This window comes from Aristolochia californica, unplaced genomic scaffold (genome assembly GCF_029961685.1).
Source record: "Aristolochia californica isolate CCGP_79_NKW_82.1479 unplaced genomic scaffold, dmAriCali1.0.hap1 SCAF_9, whole genome shotgun sequence".
NCBI classification, from domain to species: Eukaryota; Viridiplantae; Streptophyta; class Magnoliopsida; order Piperales; family Aristolochiaceae; genus Aristolochia; species Aristolochia californica.
In genome coordinates, this window is record NW_027182290.1 from 9865420 (window position 1) to 9880649 (window position 15230).

General features: G+C 37.5%; 1 protein-coding gene across 1 annotated transcript; it reads left to right on the forward strand.

Moving 5' to 3' along the window:
• The first annotated feature begins 2055 nt into the window (after positions 1-2055).
• LOC137941911 (uncharacterized) lies at positions 2056-3867 on the forward strand. The gene is made up of 2 exons (XM_068787526.1): positions 2056-2705; positions 3278-3867. The coding sequence occupies exons 1-2, from the start codon at positions 2124-2126 to the stop codon at positions 3428-3430; spliced, it is 735 nt and encodes a 244-aa protein (XP_068643627.1). The 5' UTR covers positions 2056-2123; the 3' UTR covers positions 3431-3867.
• The last annotated feature ends 11363 nt before the right edge of the window (positions 3868-15230 follow it).

The window sequence follows — 15230 nt, forward strand, 5'->3', positions numbered from 1 at the left end:
CGTAATAGCTCTACCAAAGGTGAACCTATTACAGGAATCGCTTCAGGTACGCTTGTCACGATTTTGACTGCCCAATAACCAATTGGGTCCCAAGGTAAGGAATAACCAGTTACACCAAAAGATGCAGTCAATACAGCCAAAACCACACCCGTAACCCAAGTTAATTCGCGAGGTTTTTTAAATCCACTTGTGAGATAGACACGAAATACGTGCAGGATCATCATTAAGTTGATTGATCATGCTTTAAGAGGGTTGATAGATTGTACTTTAGTGGCTCATCTAATAGCATTCTAGAGAATCGATTATGCCCAGAGGATTGATTGATCAAGCTTTATGACTTCGACTATACATTCTAGTTTATCGAGATTTCTAAGGGTTGATTGATCAAGCTTGTATGCTAGAAATTTGCTACCAATATATGATCGATCAAACCTTTTTTACGTTGATCAATCATGTTTGTTTTTTATGTTTAAAATCAAATTCTTTGTATGATCAAGGCTAAAACTAAGTGAATAAAAAGTTCCTAAATATTTGTATGAACTTAAAAAACAAGGTTTTGGAAATAGTTTACATGTCTTAAGCTCCGAAAAATAAATACATGCCAAAGTTTGGAAACTAGATGGCTAACCTCTTTACAAAGCTAGAATTTTAGAAAATTTTCTATTTTACCCAAACACTAGGTCTTCAGATCTTGTTATTCTCCATAATGCTTGATGTTGTTCTTCTCCATAATGCTTCTTCAATATGACTGACTCTTCGTTCAAGTTTGAGGTGTTGTGGGATTTATCAGTTATTCTTTATAGACCTTGCAATGAAGTGAGTTTCAAATTTATTAGTTTACACTTTTAAGTTTTGTTACTATCAAAATCTGGTAATTAGTCAATCTAGGCCAACAAACATATGTTATTATGTTTATGATTTTTTGTCTCTTTCATGCATAATGAGTACAATTGGGGCTACAACACTATTGGAGTTCAAATCTACTAAAACAACATAAGGATGCAGCACTACCACAACCAATGAAAGTTTGCTATTTAAAAAAAGATATGTCAATTAGTGAGAATGTCGGCAATGAAAAAAGCAACAAAAAATTCAACCATTGCTGAAAATGAGTTTGGTGGAGGCAAAGTAGAAATTTGGTAGTGCAAAATTGAATCTCGTGGAGCTAAATTTATAATACCCAAGTTCTAAATAGATACCCAAATTTATAATAACCAAATTATAAATAGATACCTAAGTTCTTAGTGAAAATACCCTGGTTCTAAATGAATACCCAAGTTTCATCGAAGCTTTGGTCTGATTGACTCAATTTAGCTCCCCTAGATTCATTTCAACAATGGTAAATATTTCAAAATACCCAAGTTCCGAACGGATACCCAAATTCTGATAGATTCTATTTTGCACCGCTATATTTCATTTAGTTCTGCTAGATTCAATTTAGCTCTGCCAAATAGAATCTTGGCTATGCTAGATTCAATTTTGCTATACTAAATTGAATCTTAGCTCTGTATTCAATTTTGCTCTACCAAATAGGATCTTGGCTATGTTAGATTCATTTTTAACTATAGTAATTTTTTTTTTTTTTTTTACACTCGATAGCCCTATGTGATGACAGGTATTTTTTTTTATGTGACAATTACAGATACGTAATGTGAGTATTATGCTCTTATAGCGTTTCAGCAAATTTCAACCCGCATTGCTGAATATTAGTGGAGTGGGTGGTTTCAAGTAAATGCAAAATCGTTCTATTATGTTTATGCTTCGTTATAAAAGAACTTGTGTCGTTCCACTTGATTGGTCCATCTGAGTTTACCCACCTTGCTGAATATGAGTGGAGTGGGTCGATTTGCCGATGCTTTTAGGATCAAGTAAATCCAAAATCGTTCTTTGTCGATGGCCCAGTTATAAAAGAATTTGTGACCTTTTTTATGTGTCCGGTACACGTGATTGGTCCATCCGAGTTGACCGGATTCTCTCCGCTACCAGTGCACGTTAGAGACGAGCGTCTGTGAGGCATCTCCCATTTGCCTTCACCTGCCGTCTCTCGTCCCCATGACTGCCCTTTTTATCTCTAGAGACCAGAGAGACACCGTCTAGGCCGACCGACACTTTCCAGCACGGCCATGGATCCCACACATCAGCTCCTACCATCAGATTCCCCCTTTCCTTCCTCCTCACGCAACATCAACCTCACCTCTCGATCCCCCAAAAGGAATTTGTCGACCTCGCAACATCGAACAACTTTTCCGCCTGTCAAAACTTCAGATCCATCTCTTGTAGATATCCATTCGCAGGTCAAAGTTATGACAATCTCCGGTAATTCTGCTCTTTCTAAGCCTAAATCCAAGCGTTCCCTCGTTAAAGGCTTACAAGTACAACCACCGCAGCAGCCGGGTAGCACCACGGCTGCTGATATCAAACAGATGAGCAAAAAGGGGTTCACCAAACCCAGCGCTGCCCAGAAGATGTCGGATGAGAAGAGATGTGAAGGAGGTGAGAAGAGATTGGTTTTGTTGGATGGTGGACGGAGGTCGTTTTGTGGGTCAGATGTGGAGGTTGGCTGTCTTTTTGCTAGAGTTGGGGCTAGGATTGTGGCTAAGGACATGCCTCCTTTTATGCAGATCCATGCTGTAACTTGCGCTAGAAAGGCTTATGATGGTCTTGAAAAGTTCAGTTCCAAGGCGTTAGCTCTCACTCTCAAGAAGGTAATATTGTTTCACCTTTTTGTCATTTCTTTCACTCTCTCTCTCTCTCTTTCTTGTCGGCAGCGCCTGTGGCACTTCTGCTTATGCTTTAGCAAATAAGTCCATATCGACTACTTACCGAATGGAACTGCGTGGAGAGGTTGTAAGGTGAAAGCGATGATGATTAATGTGATTGTCATATCTTTTCTAGATTCTGGTCAAATCTAGCGTTGGTCTCATAGAAGCCCTGTCGTTAAAACAGGGAGCCGGCCCTGTGGCTGCTTGAACAAGGGCAGTTTCACGGCAGAGATTCTTAATTAGTTTTGGGGTGTGTTTTGACGGAAAAGGCATCTGAATGAATTTTTCGTATTAATTCAAGACTAGCTTTTCTTCTCCCTTTTCTCGAAGTGGATCCTTAATGTGAGTTATCTCGCTGTGGTATAACTGTGATGTTCTGAAGTGGTGGCTTTTGGATCCAATTGTGCTTCTGCTTCATTGACGGTGAATCTGCAGACAGCATTCTCTGCACCTTCACTGAACTAATGTTCATTGCGATCTGTCTCTGAATCTTTGATGTTTTCTGGGTCTTGCAGGAATTCGACAAAGTTTATGGCCCAGCGTGGCATTGTATTGTGGGAAGCAGCTTTGGGTCTTTTGTGACACATTCGGTTGGGGGCTTCCTGTACTTTTCTCTGGAGAAAGTTCACATCCTCTTATTTAAGACTGCTGTACAGAAAGCTGATTGAAGGATGTTGAAAGCCTGAAAGACGAGCACAGATCAGTCTGTTCTCCTTGTACATTTGTTGCCATCTACAATAGCGTCGAAGAGATCTGCCTTCCCATCTACAGGATTAGCCTTGAGGATTGACCAATAGAAGTCACTCCACTTATAGTTCAATTAATCTTCTCCGGCATGACCCTTTTAACCATTTCAGCTTCAATAACTGAAGATGAAATTTGGGTGTAATATGTAATTTTGTGCTGCATTTGAGAGCTCCAGGGAGCAGGAGGTTCAACCCAAAAGTCAGTCGTCGTAGCTGTGGTGTAACTCGTTACCTTTCTTGAGATGCTCATCGTACTTTTTCACTTATTCAACTCTTGTGTACAAAGAAAACCTGATGATTAGTGTACTGTCATCTTGCTCAGACCCATTTTATGGCTTAGAACTGATAACTTATTAAGACACTGATTGGCATAGCTTTTTCAGCGTTGAAAATTACCTTTTTAAGTAAAAAAGCACGTTAAACATAAAAAAATCTGTTTGGGTATAGTTACTTTTCAAATTAGTAAAAATTTAAAAAATCGAAATGATCACCTTCATGAAAGTTGAAATAATCACCTTTATTGAAGGAACATTTTTAACTCTTATTAAAACAATTTTGCAAACTTAAGAGGATGGGAAAGGCAAACATATCAAAGTGGTAATTCTGAATCCATATAAATATTTGAATTGGATGAAAGATGATGCCAAAGTCTACTCGTGGATTAACACTACATTTGTAGAACATTCCTACCACAATTAGTTACAATGTCCATTGGCTTCGGACTTTGGAAGATGTCAAACACATACTATTTGTTGATTTCTAGGGCCTTTTCATATAGTTACATAGGGTCTAAAGAGCGAGAGAGGAGAAGAGGAAGGAGAATTCTATCTCGTGGGAAAGAGGAGAGAGGAACTCATGAGAGAGGGAGAGAGAGAGAGAGAGAGGAGAAGGAGAGATTCTCAAGGGGTCAAGGAGGCAAAGAGGGATAGAGCATGATGCTCTAACCCATGTCCAAGAGCACTACTTATAGTTTTGGGAATAAGTTTACAATGTTTATGGTGCCCTTAGGGCTACATACACCAGTCTATATATTTACAAGCACATGCCGCCTCTTTTAAAAAGTCTTTATTGACCGAGCATTGACTCCTATCTTGATTTTGATCATAACAAAATTTAATTAATCTAACATTGGTAATTCTAAAATTTTCGATGCAAATTCCTTAAAAAAAACACAAAAGTCAAAGTCTATGAAAAGAACTGGCAAAAGTTTTTCAAAGACCTTGAGCTACACAACCATGTCAAAGTGATTTTGAACAAGCACCCTTAGAAACAAGAATCAAAGAATTGAAGAGTAGGGCTTAGGAAGTCTTGGGAAATCATAAAAACTTAATCTATGTAGGAGAGCAACCCCAAACCTTCAAACTTGAGGTACAATGAAGTTTTTGTAGCCTTACGACAAATTGCATTATCTACATGTTTTACCAATGTATATATATGTTTTAAACATGTTAGAATCATTTAGGATCAATTTTAACCAAGCTTTGTAAACACAGTCAGAAATTTGGCATTGGATTGATCAATCAACATTTGCTAATGATCGACTAACCAGAATATGCCTAGCCAAAAATATAAAGCATGATCAGTTAATCAAGGTTGATTGATCAATCAACTAGAACATGACTAAACTATGTTATAAAGTATGATTGATCATTCCCTATGGACTAATCAATCAATGATGTCCACGTAATACAAAATTATAAAGACTAGTCAATCTTACACTCACACTGATCGATCATATAGAAGTTTCCCAACCAAGGACGTAAAACATGATCAATCATTGGAACACCATTAATCAATCATACTTGTAAAACACTACCGGTAGGAATTCTAAGTAATTGATTATTTCCTGCACATTGATCAATCAACTTAACTAGTCAAACCCAACAGAAGAATATTGATTGATCATATCATCGATCTATAAGTATTTTTTAACAAAACTCTAGTCATTAGACATGATCAATTGATCAATACTTTACACTGATCGATCAATGACATATCAACTTTTTGTAAACGGGCAAAAACCGACTAGTTTGTCTTGGGAAACATATAAATACCCCCACCAAGTGTTGTTTTGAGAAGTTAATGAGTATTTATTGGCATACCCATTGTACTCAATATTCTAAAACTTGAAATTCCTTTCCTAAGTAGATTTTTGAGAAAGAAAAATCCTTCCTTGAAAATCCATACCTCCTTTCTCAAATCCACTCCAATATAAGAATCCTTGAATTGACATGAATAATAGTTATAAAGATTCATTTTCATACTATTAAGGTGATTTTCATTTAGTATTTTTCTTGGCTTGAAAATTGCATTCACTTCTTGAAGATCAAGTGAGCTTGGGTTCCCAAATTTCTTTGGGTCCCATTGTCTCAACATTTGCAAACAAATTTAGGCTTTCCTTAAGAATATGTTGAAGAGCAGGTATGAAAGAGTCTTACATGATTCTCACAGTAAGAAGTCTCAAAGAACCATAATTAATATCGTGGAGTCTTATGGGAATCTGATAGGAGGTCTCATAGAAAAGTCTCAATTAAAGGTGTTTTAGTTATGTTATACTTTTATTTATGTTCAGTTGTTCAATTATTTTAGGACTTATCTTTTCGTATTTAATTTTGGGTGTAACTCGAATCTCTATTATAAAAAGAGGCTCATTGTACTCAAAGTACAATAAGTTAGTGAACTAATTCTCTTTTTTTGTAAATTCAACATGGTCTAAGAGCGAGTTTTGTGAGTTAACTCAGTCAACCCATAGAGATAATGTGATCTTTTTTTATCTATCATCTCGACTAGTTTAGATCTTTGAGTCCACTTTCCAACGCACAATGAAGATTGAAAATTGGAGTTTTCTACAAAGAGAAATCGATATTTGAAGCAGCGAAGGTCAAACTGCAAAAAATGTTTGACCAGTAGCATAAAGATTTTAACTTTTCAGGCATTTTGTGCATCAAGAACGATACTTTATATATAGAACTATATTTCAAAAGATATATCTTTATGCCTATTTTCTTACCTATTAAACCAATTCTCAATCTGAGTTTTCTAGAGGGAGATATCAATAACAAAAGAGTCAATGATCATGTTGGTCAAAGAAAAAAGAGTATTTAGTTTGACCAGATTATATTGATGGAATCTATTGGATGATTTCACTCAAAAGAAATATATTTTATCAATAAAAAATATATTTTAATGAAAGGTATCAAAGTCTAGTTTTAGAAGGAGAAAATTTCATCTCAATCTGATCAATATGTAAGGAGATATTTGTATTGGAGTCGGCAACCATCAAGCCACATAATGAAGGAAATAAAGAGATCATATCAGATTCAAGAACAAAGCTTTTTATGTTAGATTAGATATCAATTTAAAGTTTTTTTAGTATAGTTTCTTAAACAACAAACTGTTTGTGATTATAATCTATATTTTTAGAGATATTAATATCAGAAGTACCAAATGTCAGTTTTACCAAAAATCTCTCCATTTTTCTTATTTTATCTCCTTTTATCTCTCCATGTATTGGCGTAAATTGAGTTTATTTTTCTCCTAGGATCCAAAAATTTCTTGCTTCGATGTTGTTTTCAAGTTTTTCATTTTTGTTACTTCGTTGTGTATCTTATGCATCGTCCCCCCCCCCCCTGCGCCCAAAAAAATTTATACTTAACCAAATTTATTAAGTTCTACCGTTATAGCCTCCCTAGTTTTCTTTCAAAAGGTAACTAAGAACTATGAGTGTTGCATAGTTGCCTCTTTCAAGTTAATGTTGTTTTCCTCTAGTATTTCTTCAGTTTATCATCTAATATTTTTATCACTTCAATACAATACCTAGACCCACTACCTAAAAAGCATAAGAGTGTGCCCAACATCCAATTTAAGTCAAGTCTTTTGTTCTTCACTTAAGTGGTGATTTGTGCTTGAACTACCCATAAAAAGTTTGTGCCCTAAAGTTGGACCATTTTTTTGAAATGAAGCGAAATATGTTTCAGACTATGACCATTTTTTACGAGTATATGAACCTTTGTCGTATGTCTAGGAATAATTTTCTTCTCTCATATTGTGTTTTATCCAAGCTAGGTCTCTGTTATAGTCTCAAATCTAACACAAGGATTCGTAGGGAGAAATAAAAGGAAGGCGAAAATCAAGTCAAAGGGGAACTTGAAAACCCTAGAGCTCGTTGAGGAAAACTCTAAGCCTGTTTAACCTAAAATTAACCTAAAATCAATGCTTATTTTTCTCATTACTCTTACCCCTTAAATAGGGTTCATCCTGTTAGGTTTTAATATAAAATATTACAAAAATACCTCTATAAATAAAATATTCCAAAAATGCCCCTATGGCCTAAAACCGAAATAAATAAAGTAAATTAAATAAAAATAATTAAAATAATAATTTTATTGTGTGCATAACATTACACCCCCTAGAAGAACGAGTTTGTCCTCAAGCTCGAAAGTAGAGTCTGTATGTCGACGTCCCACTCCAAGCTCACGTGTCAACCGCGGTATCTATGACAGCCAGTTGGACAACACAACTAGAGCATCCAACTGGAGAAGCACAATTTTTTTTTTTTTTTTTGACACTGTCTCATCATTATTTCTAGTAGCACACCCCAAGACGGTGAAGCAACATGATATGGAATGCAAGAACGACTTCCTCAGACAGCGCTTTCACCGTAGCCAAAAGTGCGACCGGTTGATCTATGCCCCTTGCAGAAGGGTCCACAGCAACAACAGTAAAATTGCGGAATACACCCAGAAATGGTAATGCCGTCAGCGCTGCAATTGAAATTCTCATAAAGAGGATTGCACCAACACCATCACCATCACCTAATGGGCTCGAGTTACCAGCAGTGAGTGTGCCATCCTTCTTAGCAACCATCCGTCGCATAGCCCGGTCGGACACAAATGCATTTTGAAAACAGCCATCATCCACAAAAAACCTAACATTCTTGTCCCCCTGATTTTTAATATCACTGATCATTGTCGTCAATGATGTCATTGCCGCAGCAGTCTGGTTATAGGAGAGAACCACCAAAGAGTTATTTAGATGTCCAGCATGGACAACACCTACTTCATTCAGCATTGTCTCTGTATCACTGTGGGCGTGGTCGTCAGGCAGTATTGAGTTATGCACTGCCATAGCAGCATGGTGTCCTTGGCACAACAACACAACAAATTGTAGTCTATCTTGCCTGACGTAGAAATAGGTAATGAATCCAATGAGAAGTAACAACTCAGAATCATTACTGGTTGTAACTCATCAATCATACCCCCTCCATCATCCATATCGGCATCCACATGTTGTGGTTTAGATTGACGACTTAATTCCCTTTCTGAAAACAAAACCTTGATCAACTCCCACACCATGACCAAGTGCATCAAATACATAAAAGAAGAAGCAAAAGACCCATAGACCTCAATTTGTGTCTCAATAATCATAACATACTCCCTGCAAATTTTTGGTAGTGGTAAATGACTACATATAAGGTTTCGAAGCTTTAATTTGAAGCCATCCACCACAACAGCAGTAGTTCCATGAAGAATTGATTTGTGGAGCTCTAGTGGAGAAACAAAACAAGAATTGACAAGTCCCACTTTTTCTTCATCATTGTTATCTCCAACTGTTGTATTGCTTGCAACTTTCTCTACCTGGATTATGGTAGACAATTCATTTTTGTAACCAGTACTACCTACATGTGTGCCGGTATGAACCAGGATGCCATTAGGCCCTCACGCAACACGAAAGGACCTTCCCATGAAAAGTGAAGCATCAACTACATTGCTAGAATGGCTATTGGTGATAGGAGTCTAGTCCAGGTTGAAGCATTCTACTTTGGTTGCTCTAAGTGGCAATCTTCTAGTTTGCTGGATCAGAAGAATGGCCCTAGATGGATCCATTTGTGGAGTAATTTTATACTCTAGCATGGCTTGTGGTGACTTCCTTAAAGCTGATGGTATTAGTGTAATTGCAGCCATGCGTGCAGCAGAAATTTGAAGAGGTGCACTACTGTTGGTCTCAGCAGTAGAAAAATAAAACTACATCCAAACAAAATATTCTATCACTCCGAGCATCCCCAAAAAAATTCCATCTTTGAATGCATACACACAAGCCAGAATTTCGTCAAAATAGTTCTGTTTCTCTGCTTCCCGGAATAGAAACCCACCAGGCCAAAAATTCGAATTTGAAGTTCATGGCCGAATAGCATACATGGGATCCAGAAAATTAAACCCCATATCGTCAATTTGACAACTCCCATCCACCCAGGTACTGTGCTCATCCATAGAAAAACAAAGCCACCAGGAAAAAATATTCAAACGTCCCCAAAAAAAAAAATTTATGGATCCCGGCATCCTCCGAAAATTTTTATCTCGAATTGCATACTCCCAAGCCGAAATTCCATCACTTGGGCACTGTTTATCTGCTTCACGAGACAGAGAACCTTCGTCCCCAATTTTCGAGCAGCGTTGCTGCTGCTCAGCCCCTTTTTGCCACATCAACGCCTTGAGGGACTCGTTTTGACCTAAATTTTGAGGGTGTTTCCGAAGCTTACCCCAATTTTGGTGAAGATTGTTCCCCACTGGACTGCCGAGAGAGAGATTGTGAGGGAGAGGTGGTGGCCGGAAGACCAATCCTACCAGAGTTGTTTCCAACGGCGCCGATGGAGCCTCCTCTTCCTCCGGTGGCGAACAGGAGGACGTCGAGGTGTCCCCGCTGGAGGATTTTCCGTTGCATGGTTTGAGAGGCATTCTGGCGCCCCTTTTGCTCGTCACCCTTTCTCCCTTTTGCTTCGTGCCATGCCGGCTACCAGATCAATGGACCCCGACGGAAAGGTGGAGCAGTTGGGTGCCCGTTGAGCTTTCTCCGAAGGCGAGCAGCACCCCTTCGGGGCTTTTCCACTAGGCGATTTTATTTGTGTCACCTATGGAAGACTTATTGTTTCCCGTGATAAGGGGGTTGGGGAATACCCCTCCGATTTCGAAAAATCAGGGTCCCCACCGTCTGATTCTAGAAGGTCTGAGTCCGAAATCGGATTTGTGTCCTTCTCGGGGATTTTCAAGGTTCCCAGTTTCGGATTTGAGGTCGCACCCAAATCTTCCGTAGGGACTTCAGTCGATAAAGAAGTCAAATTTTTTTATTTTTTTGGCCATTGTCCGGTCTGCCTGTCCGAGATAGCTTCTGCTACCTCTTCTGTGTAGATGTCGTGCTCGGAGATTTGAGAGCGTGTGACCTTTTCTGCGGCAGCCTTTTGCTTCCTTACAAGAAATTTTTTTACGTAATATACACGCCATTCCCATATTTTTTCTCTTTAATGCCAATTCACCGCATTTCTCTCATTTCTCTATGCATCGCCATCTATTCTTCTAGGGATACAGAATTCAAGGCAAAAATCAAGTCAAAGGGGAACTTGAAAACCCTAGAGCTCGTTGAGGAGAACTCTAAGTCTGTTTAACCTAAAATTAACCTAAAATCAATATTTGTCTTTCTCATTACTCTTACCCCTTAAATAGGGTTCACCCTATTAGGGTTTAATATAAAATATTACAAAATACCTTTATAAATAAAATATTCCAAAAATGCCCTTGTGGCCTAAAACTAAAAAAATAAAATAAATTAAAAAAATTAAAATAATAATTTTATTGTGTGCATAACAATCTCTATGTTCTTTTTATCCCAAGCTTGAAGTGGAGAAGTACAAGAAAAAGTTATTTTGTTCTACATGTTGTGGTAATTTTTATGTGACCAAAATATTCAAGAAAGGGGGAACACAAAAGATGAAGTTTTTGCATAAAAATTTTTTTCATCTATGAAGATAATTTTTTCAGAAAAAAAAATTGAAGACTAAGAATCCTTTTCATTGCAAGCTGAAATTATATACTCCAACTTGAGGGGGAGTGTTGAAGGGCAAATATAGAAGAGTCGTACATGACTTTTATAGTAAGAAGTCTAATAGAGCCAAAATTAATATGGTGGAGTCTTACAGGAATCTCACTGGAGAAGTTTTCACAAAAGAGTCTCAGATAAAGATATTTTAGTTATGTTAGTCTTCTATTTATGTTCAGTTTTTTAATTGTTTTAGGATTTATCTTTTAGTGTTTAACTTTCGGTGTAACTGGGATAAGGATAATTTAATTGTAATTGGATTCTACTTGTTTCCTCTATTATAAATAGAGGTTCACTGTAATCAAATTACAATAAGTTAGTGAAGTATTTCTCTTTTCCAGAAATTCAACAAAATCTAAATTTGTGTCACCTCATTTACCTTTGATCTTCTAGTTGAGCACTCAAATGCATAATGGCCTATGTTTCCACATTTATAAAATGAATGGTTATGCATAGATGTAGTGACCTTTATCACATTTGTTCTATGAGAACTTCTAGATTTTCTTTCTTTTCCAATCTCATGGACCTTAGCTTCAAGTCCCTCTGTTCTCTCATTTTTTCTTCGATATTTTGATTTATCCCAAGGATTGACTTTCCAAAAGTTAGTTTCTCTAAAGCAAGGGTCAAGTCAAGGGCTTTTCTTTCAGCTACTTATTTGTGGGATTTTAGTATTTTTTTTTCTTATTGACATTCTAAAATATGAGTAAAGGATATTGTTTTCATTTCTCATCTCATGAATATTGAAGAATGGAGTCCAAGTCTCTCACATTCTGAGAATAGTTTTGATGCTAACTTACACTTAGTTAGTAATGATATGTATTAAGTATGCCTTGTAACTCTTAAAAACTCCGAAGAAATTTTTTGGCACCATACCTATTCTACAGGTGAAAGACCACTTGAACAACCCATAGAATAAGGAAAGCAAGCAACACATACCACAAAGGATATTATTCAAATGACCTATTAGCAGTATTCATTTGAACATGAGAGCTCAACATGGCAAGTAAGGCAAGATCAGAAAATTGAATGAAGTAAAGTCACCCCTTTGATTGGCCAAAGTTGAGAAGGTAAGAATACAAAGCCATTCGATTGTACTACGCCCATGCAATCGGACTACCCCTATTTAATCGGACATGAGAGTGAAAAGGTACTGTGAGTACCCACTCAATCAAGCTAAAGTAAAGAGAATAATTAGAGTAAAGAAGGCTATGAAATAAGATAGACTACAATTGATTGCCCAGTGAAGAGAAAACATACTGCAAATTTTCATTCAAAAATCCAATTGGATGACCAAGCCAATGAAGTCAGATACCAAGATGATAAGAAAGAGGAATCTAATGAAGACTATCTTACAAGTTAGCAGTTGTCCAATTCGCTGTGTTTAAAACAAAATTGAAGACTTTGATTCAGCCAAGATAGGTCTAAAAAATTTATAGGTGACCTATCTATGTCACGAGCAACACATCAAGAAAAATGTGTATATTACAGTGAATTTTAGTCGAAACTTAAAAAAAATAGCTAAAAGTCCCCTTTTTAGCTCAACGACTCTATTTTTGAAAGTTGATAAGTCATCTATTTAAGTTGTTTTTGCCCCAAACATCAATTCTTTCTCTTCTCATAAGGTAAAAATAATATTATGCACACAATAACATTATTATTTTAATTAATTTTTTTAATTTATTTTATTTATTTCAGTTTTAGGCCACATGGGTATTTTTAGAATATTTTATTTATAGGGGTATTTTTATAATATTTTATATTAAACCCTAACAGGGTGAACCCTATTTCTTCCCTTGCCATGGATCGAGTCACCCTTCTTTCCCCTCTTCCCTCCATGGATGATCTTAACGTTGGAAGAGAATTCTTGTTTCTTGAACGAGTAATGGTGGAACTCAATTAGAACGAAGGAGCTTTGGAGGAAGCTCAACCTTGGACCTCAAAGGGAGAAATCCGACCTAGACCTCTGAGGGAGAATCTGACCTGTAAAATATAATTTTCTCAATACTTCCTCTCTTCTCATTCACGTCCCCCTAAATAGGGTTGAGGATGAAAATACAAAGATGACCCATAGGTCAAGTGGTTCATGCCACATTACACTGAACCAACCCAAAGTGAACCAAACCAAATAAAATAAACCAAACCGAATTGACATTACATGAAAAGTAAATTGACATAATTTAATTCCTATGCCTATGGATAACTCGTGATGCTATGGAGTCCATAATAGACACCATGATATCGCATACAAGGAAGGTGACATTGTCTGGTTACAACTCCATCCTTACCAACAACACTCACTAGCAGGCCAACAACGTCATAAATTTTCTCCAAAGTACTTTGGACCTTTCTCTATTATTCGGCGAATCGGGCCAGTCGCCTATCAATTGCAACTTCCCACAATGGTTAAACTTTATGATGTGTTCTATGTTTCCATACTTAAACCCTTTAAGGGTCCACCTCCTTCGACAATCCTATCCCTTCCTCCGGTGGACAATGGACAAGTTATTCTTACTCCAGCTATGGTATTGCATACCTGTCATATTAATGACCAGTGGGAGATTCTAGTACATTGGAAGGACACCAAAAAAGAAGCTGCTATATGAGAGTAGCTGGCCAACTTCAAACAGGTCTACCCATCTTACTAGCTTAAGGACAAGTTCTTTCTCTATAGAGGGGGAGGGGGGGCAAATGTTGAGGACTCAATAGCACATTGAGTCACCCAAAGGAAACGGCAATGACTCGTTGAGTTAATTACTTTTTAATTTCATATTTTATATTGTTTTAAGTAGATTTTTTCATTAATTATGTAATGATCCAATTCGTAGGCGCAGAATTGTCAATTTAAGCCCTAAAACTCTAATGACGTCAAACCCTATTTAGGGGTAGAGAAATAGAAGAAAGAGAAGCAGTGAATTAGGTTAAATAGGGTTTGGAGTTCTCCTTGACGAGCTCTTGGGTTTGGGAGGTCTCCTTGACGAGCTCTAGGTATAGTTCTCTCTTCAATTTGGGTTTATTCTTTCTCTTTTGAATTCTGGTTTGAATTGATCTTACCGAAGCCAAAGGGAAGGGATTGATTTACTATTTCCGAGTTCAATTAGAGGTTGTAGCTTCTCCTACGTTCATAGCAGCAAGAGGGAGTTTCTCTCCTTCATTCCGAGCAAGAGATTGGGGTTCCTCAATTCCCAAACCGAGTAGCAACATCTAAAAGAGGTACCTTTAGTCTCTAATCGAGCAAGGCAGGAATAGGAACTCCTAATCCCTTCTAGTGAACAACAACACCCTTCCAAGAGGGTCCCTACCCTCTTAGCCATGAGCAGCAAAGGGTTGAACCCCTTCCTGGCCGAGAACAACAAGGGATCTCATCCCTTACCCGAGAAGGTCAAGAAAAGGAAACTCCTTTTCAATCCTACCGAGTACAACTAAGAAAAGGAAGCTCCTTTTCATCCTTACTGAGATAAACAACTCTATTACAGTGGTAGATTCACAAATCCCATGTTGAGTTACTCAATCCATGGCTAGGGACCATAATAGAAAACTCATTTATCTCTGCATAACAAGGCATGATATTTCATATAAATAAGTGTGGTGAGTCAATACATGCACAAACCACAACTCAGTCACTGGCAAGCACTAGAAAGGATATTGCGATATTTGAAAGGAGCTCCAGGAAGAGGGCTTCCCTACAATAATCATGGTCACTTCAACATCGAAGGATTCTCAAATGCAGACTGGACCGGATCCCTTGATGACAAAAAATCTACTTCAGGATATTGTAAGATGGTTGGAGGAAACTTGGTTACATGGAGAAGCAAGAAGCAGAATGTGGTTGCACGATTGAGTGTAGAAGCAGAAT